Genomic DNA, 8,772 nt, shown 5'->3' with positions numbered 1-8,772 from the left:
ATGGGTTCGAATCCTGACAGCTGTGTGACTCTGGGCAAGTCACTTTGCTTCTCTGTGCCTCGGTTCCCTCATCTGTAAAATGGGGGTGAAGACTGTGGGACACGTGGGACAACCTCATTACCTTGTATCTCCCCCAGCGCTTAAAACAGTGCTCTGCACATAGTAAGCACTTAACAAATACCAATATTATTATTATTAACTAAAATCATACCTCTTCCAGGAAGCCTTCTCTAATGTCTGACCTTCACACCCTCTTGTCCCTTCCTTTTGCAGCACCGATGCACTCCGATATTCAGCCGACACCCTCTCCGACGGCGCGTAACGTAAATATCTTTATACTCGGTCGCTCTGCCCTACCTGCAATATATTTTAATGTTCATCTTCCCCACTGGATTATAAACTCCATGAGGTCAGAGGTCGAATCCACCTACTCTTTTCTACCGTTCCCAAGAACTTAGTATACAGTTCTAAGAGAAGCAGCGTGGCTCAGTGGAGAGCCCAGGCTTAGGAGTCAGAGGTCACGGGTTCTAATCCTGGCTCCACCACCTGTCAGCTGTGTGACTTTAGACAAGTCACTTCACTTCTCGGTGCCTCAGTTACCTCATCTGGATAATAGGGATGAAGACTGGGAGCCTCACGTGGGACAACCTGATGACCCTGTATCTACCCCAGCCTTTAGAATAGTGCTCGGCAAAAAGTACGAGCTTAACAAATACCGACATTATTATTAGTTCTCTGAAAAGTCAGAGCGAGCAGCATGGCTCAATGGAAATAGCCCGGGCTTGGGAGTCAGAGATCATGGGTTCGAATCCCCATTCCGCCACCTGTCATCTGACTGTGGGCAAGTCACTTCACTTCTCCGTGCCTCAGTTACCTCACCTGTAAAAGGGGGATGAAGACTATGAGCCTTATGTGGGACAACCTGATTACCCTGTATCTACCTCAGTGCTTAGAACATTGCTGTGCACATAGTAAGTGCTTAACAAATACCAACATTATTATTAGTATGGGCTCAAATATCACTGATCGAGTGATCGATTAGGAACTTCCTGGCTGTTCTGTCACCCACGGCCCAAATCTTCTTACCCTTCTATCTCCTCTTTTCTCTCTTCCCCCCACCTCCCTGCTTCTTCTCTTGGCCACTGTTTCCTAACTTTCCAACTGACTAACGGTGATACCATCTCACCAGCTACTGAGATAGCAAAGGGCTGATTGTCCCATCTTCTTGTCTCCATCGCCTTACCCCCTGTTACCTCACCTCCCTTCTCTCCTTCTGCATCCCAGCCCGCACACGCCGCTCCTCTGCCGCTAACCTTCTCGCCGTGCCTCGATCTCGCCCGTCGCGCCGCCGACCCCTGGCCCACATCCTACCCCTGGCCTGGATCGCCCTCCCTCCTCAAATCCGCCAAACAATGACTCTTCCCCCCTCAAAGCCCTACTGATGATGCACCTCCTCCAAGAGGCCTTCCCAGACTAAGCCCTGGTTTTTCTCACCTCCCCCTCCCTCCTCACCCTGACTCGCTCCCTCTGTTCTTCCACCCTCTCCCCGCCCCGCAGGACTTATGGTATATATCTATAAGTCTACTTATTTATATTGATGCCTCTTTACTTGTAGTGATGTCTGTCTCACCCTCCTCTAGACTGTGAGCCTGTTGTGGGCAGGGATTTTCTCTGTCTATTGCTGTATTGTACTTTCCAAGCGATTAGTACAGCGCTCTGCACACAGTGAGCACTCAGTAAATACAATTGAAGGAATGAATCTTCTTGCCTCCCAGATGCTTTCCCTCTCACAGATCAAGAACACAGTTCCGTCCCCCTCTGATGGAAAACCGGCATCTTGTAGACCCCTGGGTGGAAGAGTCCACTAGTTATCAGCCAATTTTTTCCTCCCCTCCTCCTGCCCCCTTTTTAATAATAATAATAATAATGTTGGTATTTGTTAAGCGCTTACTATGTGCAGAGCACTGTTCTAAAAGCTGGGGTAGATACAGGGTAATCAGGTTGTCCCACATGAGGCTCCCAGTCTTCATCCTCATTTTACAGATGAGGTAACTGAGGCACAGAGAAGTTAAGGGACTTGCCCAAAGTCACACAGCTGGTAAGCGGCGGAGCCGCGATTAGAACCCATGACCTCTGACTCCCAAGCCCGGGCTCTTTCCACTGAGCCACGCTGCTTCTCGCTGCTTTTTAATGGTATCTCTTAAGTGGTTACTATGTACCAAACATTGTTCTAAGCGCTGGGGTAGGTACAAGTTAATTAAGTCAGGCGCAGTCCCTGTCCTTCATGGGGCTCAGAGTTTGATTAGGCGCAAAAACAGTTATCTCCATTTTATAGTTGAGGAAACTGAGGCACAAAGAATTTAAGTGACTTGCACAAGGTCACTCACCAAGCTGATGGAGGAAACTGAAGCACAGAGAATTTAAGTGATCTGTCCAAGGTCACTTAGCAGATTAGAACCCGGTTCCTTCTGACCCCCCAGGCCCGTACTCATTCCCCTTGGCCACGCTGCTCTTGCCGACGGTAGTGAGGTCAAAATCCACACGCATTTCCTCAGCATTTTACTGAACCCCGGTTACGGAGCACCTCAAATTTCTTTGTAAAAAAACCAAAGCGGAAACGCTCAGAAATATTCAAACGTTCGCCATTTTAGACAAAAGTTCACCATTTCTTCAGCATTTTATTGAACCATGATTCATTCATTCATTCATTCAATAGTATTTATTCATTCAATAGTATTTATTAAGCGCCTACTATGTGCAGAGCACTGTACTAAACACTTGGAATGTACAATTCAGCAACAGATAGAGACAATCCCTGCCCAATGATGGGCTCACAATCTAATCGGGGGGAGACAGACAAAAACAAGACAACATAATCACGATAAATAGAATGAAGGGAATGGAAACCTCATTAAAAAAATAAATAGGGTATTAAAAACAACAACAGTGTAATGGTATTTGTTAAACACTTACTATGTGCAAAGCACTGTTCTAAGCGCTCGGGGGATACAGGTGATCAGGCTGTCCCACGTGGGGCTCCCCATTTTACAGATGAGGGGACTGAGGCACAGGGAAGTTAAGTGACTTGCCCAAGGTCACACAGCTGACAAGTGGCGGAGCATGGTTGTGGAGAACCTCATATTTCTTTGTGTAAAGCCAAAGAGGAAACGCTCAGAAATATTCAAAGGTTCACCATTTTAGACAAACATTCGCCATTTCCTCAGCATTTTATTGAACCACAGTTACGGAGCACCTCAGATTTCTTGGTAAAAAGCCAAAGCGGAAATGCTCAGGAATATTCAAACGTTTGCCATTTTAGACAAACCTGTCCCGTTTCCTCAGCCTGTTATCGAACCACGGTTATGGAGCACCTCAAATTTCTTGGTAAAAGCCAAAGCGAAAACGCTCAGTAATATTCAAAGCTTCGCCATTTTAGACAAACGTTTGCCATTTCCTCAGCATTTTATCGAACCACAGTTACGGAGCGCCGCAAATTTCAAATATTTCAAATATTCAAAGGTTTGCCATTTTAGACAAAAGGCATCTGTGCAATTTTCCGCAATGTGTTGTCGTAGTCCTGCTAACAAAAAGCACTGCGAAGGGACGGTTCCTGTGTTCTGAATCGCTTACTCGATTCAAAAGTACGGTGCTCTGCACATAGTAAGCGCTCAATAAATACTATTGAATGAATGAATGAAAAGTACGGCAGAGTAGCATCTCCGTTTCCAAGAGTGACGGGGCTCAGTGGAAAGAGCACGGGCTTTGCAGTCAGAGGTCATGAGTTCGAATCCCAGCTCGGCCACTTGTCAGCTGGGTGACTGTGGGCAAGTCACTTCACTTCTCTGTGCCTCAGTGACCTCATCTATAAAATGGGGATGAAGACTGTGAGCCCCACGTGGGACAACCTGATTCCCCTGTGTCTACCCCAGCGCTTAGAACGGTGCTCTGCACATAGTAAGCGCTTAACAAATACCAACATTATTATCTCTCCACATAGCGCGACGACTTCCTCCCGTCGGGCCGAGAAGCCAGGAGGAGAACCGGAGGTTCTCCGGGGAAGGGAATTGCCCTGTTTATTGTCTCACTGTGCTTTCCCCAGTGCTTAGGACAGTGGTCAGCGCACAGCAGGCGCTCAGTAACTACGACAGCCCGAGAGAACGGCTCGACGTGCCGGGACGCCAGCGGGGCCGGGCGTGCGGCCTAGCCGGGGCCGCTCCGTGCCAGACGACGCGTGGGTGGGGAACCGCTCCGCTCGGGAAGACTGAAGTGCGGGGGAAGACAGTGAGGTGCAGCGAAATAAAAATCCAAACACGGAAACTCGTTTATTTTCCTTTTTATTTGCCATCGACAGGATTATGCCCCCGCCGTCGTGGGGTGCGGGCCTGGTCCCGGAGCGCCCAGAAAGGGAGGCCTCTTGGCTAAACCCCTCGATTCTATTGATTGCTCTTGTTTTTGTCCGTCCGTCTCCCCTGATTAGACAGTGAGCCCGTCACTGGGCAGGGATGGTCTCTCTCTGTTGCCGAATAGTCCATTCCAAACGCTTAGTCCAGTGGAAGCAGCGTGGCTCAGTGGAAAGAGCCCGGGCTTGGGAGTCCGAGGTCATGGATTCGAATCCCAGCTCTGCCACTTGTCAGCTGCGTGACTGTGGGCAAGTCACTTCACTTCTCTGGGCTTCAGTGACCTCATCTGGAAAATGGAGATGAAGACTGTGAGTCCCACATGGGGCAACCTGATTACCCCGTGTCTATCCCAGCGCTTAGAACAGTGCTCTGCTCATAGTAAGCGCTTAACAAATACCAACATTATTAAGGGTTCGAATCCTGGCTCTGCCACTTGTCAGCTGCGTGACTGTGGGCAAGTCACTTCACTTCTCTGGGCCTCAGTTCCCTCATCTGGAAAATGGGGATTAACTGGGAGCCTCCCGTGGGACAACCCGATGACCCTGTATCTCCCCCAGCGCTTAGAACAGTGCTCTGCACATGGTAAGCGCTTAACAAAAACCAACATTATTATCATTAGTGAGCCCTCAATCAATACTAGTGAATGAACGAATAAACCCAAACGAATCTGTCTCGACAGTGAGCTCCTCACTCATCCAATCGTATTTATTGAGCGCCTACTACACACGGGGCAACGTACTAAGCACTTGGAATGGACAATTCGTGGCAGGCGGGGCACTTGTCTGCTCTTACACCGTCCTCTCATTCATTCAATAGTATTTATTGAGCGCTTACTATGTGCAGAGCATGGTGCTAAGCACTTGGAATGGACAAATGGATAACAGAGACAGTCCCTGCCCTTTGACGGGCTTACAGTCTAGGGACTGTCTATCTGTTGCCGATTTGTCCATTCCAAGCGCTTAGCACCGTGCTCTGCACATAGTAAGCGCTCAATAAATACTATTGAGTGAGAGAGAAGCAGCATGGTTCAGTGGCAAGAGCCCGGGCTTGGGAGTCAGAGGTCACGGGTTCGAATCCCGGCTCTGCCCCTTGGCGACTGTGTGACTGTGGGCAAGGCACTTCAATTCTCTAGGCCTCAGTTCCCTCATCTGTCAAATGGGGATGAAGCGTGGGGGCCTCACGTGGGGCCTCCTGATGACCCCGGATCTCCCCCAGCGCTTAGGACAGTGCTCGGCACATAGCGCTTAACAAAACAAACTATTCTTCTTCTTATTATGAATAATCGACGGGCTTAGGCCAGTGTGGGGTGTGTGGAGCCACTGCGGGGGCCGAGGAGGTGGGCGAGAGCGCCTCCATTTTGTCCGGCCCGTCCTGAGGGGCCGGAGGGGAGGGGGGGGGGAGGGGCGCGGTTCCCCCCGCCGCTCCAAGTAGCGGTTTCTAGCTCCCCCCCGGTCCGCCCGCGTCGCGCGCCCGCCCTCGCGCCCCCTCCCGCCCCCTCGGGGAGGGGTCCGCGCGCGGGGCCTCGCGCGCCCGGGCGCGCGCGCGCGTCACTTCCGGTGTGGGCGCCCAGCGAGAGGGGGCCGCGGGGGCCCCAGTGCGGCGCAGGAGGGCGGGGCCGGGAGCGGCCCGCGGGCGCACGGACGGACCGACCCCCGGACCCGGACGGAGGAAGGGCGGCCCTTCTGCCCCCGCCAGCAGGGAGTGAGGCGGACCGCTCCGCCGAGGTCCCCTTGCCCTCCCGCCCCCCTCCCCGGGGGCCCAGGACCCCGCCCCGCGCCCCTCCCCCCGCTCGGCCGGCGGCGGCAGCAGCAGCAGCAGCAGCAGCCGCGGCCCCCGGCCCGCCGCCAAGGCCTCGGGAGCCATGGGGAACGCCGCCACCGCCAAGAAAGGAAACGAGATCGAGAGCGGTGAGTGGCCGCGGGGGGCTGTGGATGTGTGTGTGTGTGCCTCGGGCCTCGCCGCCCCCCCCGCCCCCCCCCCAGGACCGGCCGCTCCTCCCTCCCTCGGTCGGTGGGATGTTGTCCCTCCGAGCGGCCCCGGGGCCCGGGAGGAGGCCGGTGCGCTGCAGGCAGGCCCCCCGGGACCGGCCGGCCTCTCCCTGTGGCCCAGCTGTGCGTTCCCAGGGCTTCGCGGGGCGCCGCGCACGGAGTCAGCGCTCAACCGGTACCATCGAATGAGGCTCAAGGCCCAGCGCCGGGCCCCTTGCTCGCCCCGGCCTCGGATGGGCTTCCCGGACTCTCCCCAACCCCCACCCTCCCCTCCCCCCCCCCGATCCTCTCCGTCCTCCCTAGCCTCCTCCTCCTCTCCAGCCTCGAATGGGCTTCCCGGACTCTCCCCCCAACCCCCACCCTCCCCTCCTCCTCCGACCCTCCCCGTCCTCCCTAGCCTCCTCCTCCTCCTCTCCTGCCTCCAGCCTCGAATGGGCTTCCCCGACTCTCCCCCCACCCCCCACCCCATCCCCCTCCTCCTCTCCAGCTCTCCGGCCTCGGATGGGCTTCCTGGACCTCCTCCTCCTCCTCTCCAGCCCTCCGACCTCGGACGGGCTGCCCAGACTCTCCCACCCACCCCAACCCCATCCTCCTCATCCTCCTCTCCAGCCTCGAATGGGCTTCCCAGACTCTTCCCACCAACCCCAACCCTACCCTCCGCATCCTCCTCTTCAGCCCTCCGGCCTCGAATGGGCATCCCGGACTCTCCCACCAACCCCATCCTCCTCCTCATTCTCCCCTCCAGCTCTCCAGCCTCAGATGGGCTTCCCGGACTCTCCCCCCAACCTCAACCTCATCTTCCTCTCCAGCCCTCCGGCCTCGGATGGGTTTCCCAGACTCTCCCACCAACCCCGACCCCATCCTCTTCATCCTCCTCATCCTCCTCTTCAGCCCTCCAGCCTCGATTGGGCTTCCCAGACCCTCCCACCAACCCCACCCTCCTCCTCCTCCTCTCCAGCCCTCCGGCCTTGGATGGGCTTCCCAGACTCTTCCCACCAACCCCAACCTCCTCCCCATCCTCCTCATCCTCTTCATCCTCCTCTCCACCACCCCCGGAGGGCACCCCCAAGGATCCTGGCTGGAGGACCCGTCCCCGCCCCAGCCCACAGGACCTGCATCCTAAACTGTAGGGCCCAACGGGATCAAATCGGGATCAAATGGGGCTCCTTGGGAAGGAGGGGGGTGGGCCCAAGGCGGGCTCACTTCTCCTTCCCTCTCCCTGCCGAGAGGGACAGACCCTCCCAAAGGAGCAGACCACGAGTATCGAAAGTTCACACTCGAACCTCCAGAGACTGAAGAACGCCAGTAGTTTCCACCCCAGCCGACTATAAATAGCCCCCCGCCAGATCTGTCGATCAAAATTCTTGTCATACTCTTCTCGCGTGTCCACCCTGAACGCTTGGCCCAGTGCTCGGCCCACAGCGAGCGTGGAAGACCGTTATTTTCATAGGCAGAATCCCAGCTAGATTGTAAACTCCTCGAGGGTGCGGAGTTCACCTCCTCACTCTATCGAACTGGGGCGCACCCGGGCACTCGGTAACCACCTCTAAAACCCTATGCCGTTTTAAAATTCCGACTTGATTCTTTAAGCCAGATGAGCGGTTTAAAATGAACCGACCTGGGTGCGTGACCCCCTCAGTGGATCCTGAGGCCCGTCGCGTCCCGTGCGGGTCTCGCCCGACGGAACGCAGAGCCGCGGCAAATTGTTAAATGGTATTTCCGTCGACGGGTCGTGTCCGCCTCTGGTCACTTTCTGTCGTAAGCTTCACGTTGCGTTTAGGCCTTGTCTTTGGTAGAGTCAGAAGGTCCGATCTCGGGGTTTCCGTAGATTATTAAATGGAGTAACTTGAAAATCTGACCGACTTCCTTGGATTTCACCTTATTTGGCTCGAATGACCAAGGGAGATTATTCGATTTGTTTTATATACTTTGTAGAGAGATTGTTTAAAGCACTGAAAAGATGTGATGCAGAAATGGAAGAAAGTCTGAAAGCTCCTTGTGGGCAGGGATCTTGTCTACCCAACTCTATTGGATTGTACTTCCAAATGTTCAGTAACGTGCTCTGGACACAGTAAGTCGTCGGTAGATGCCACTGATGGATCGATCCTCGAGTACAGGCCTACGTTACCTGCTCCTCTTTGCACAGAGTCGCCAGCTGCAGACAAAGTAGGAAGAATTTTCCACGGACCCTCCATACCATGAGCGCTAGTTTACACAGACTACTTTAAACCTCCGGTTAATGGAAGTGACAGAACTCGTTGTGTTAATCCCTTACTCACATCAGCGTAACCGGGAATTGAGTAACACCATAGTTTTGCTGCGGCTCTCTGCCCCCCCCCCTTTTTTTGAAGGATTTAATGCAGTGTTTAGACTTCAGTCTCTGT

General features: G+C 54.1%; 1 protein-coding gene across 1 annotated transcript in view; it reads left to right on the top strand.

Annotated features, from left to right (window-relative positions):
- The first annotated feature begins 6,188 nt into the window (after nucleotides 1-6,188).
- Nucleotides 6,189-8,772, top strand: part of PRKACB (protein kinase cAMP-activated catalytic subunit beta) — a 162,469-nt gene continuing 159,885 nt past the window's right edge. Inside the window, exon 1 of the mRNA XM_029064081.2 lies at nucleotides 6,189-6,307. Coding sequence (XP_028919914.1) covers nucleotides 6,262-6,307 — 46 coding nt within the window. The 5' untranslated portion in view covers nucleotides 6,189-6,261. The remainder of the gene's footprint in view (nucleotides 6,308-8,772) is intronic.

This window comes from Ornithorhynchus anatinus, chromosome 4, assembly GCF_004115215.2.
Source record: "Ornithorhynchus anatinus isolate Pmale09 chromosome 4, mOrnAna1.pri.v4, whole genome shotgun sequence".
NCBI lineage: Eukaryota > Metazoa > Chordata > Mammalia > Monotremata > Ornithorhynchidae > Ornithorhynchus > Ornithorhynchus anatinus.
The sequence above is the reverse complement of the archived record's forward strand: the minus strand, read 5'-3'. Positions and strand labels throughout refer to the sequence as shown.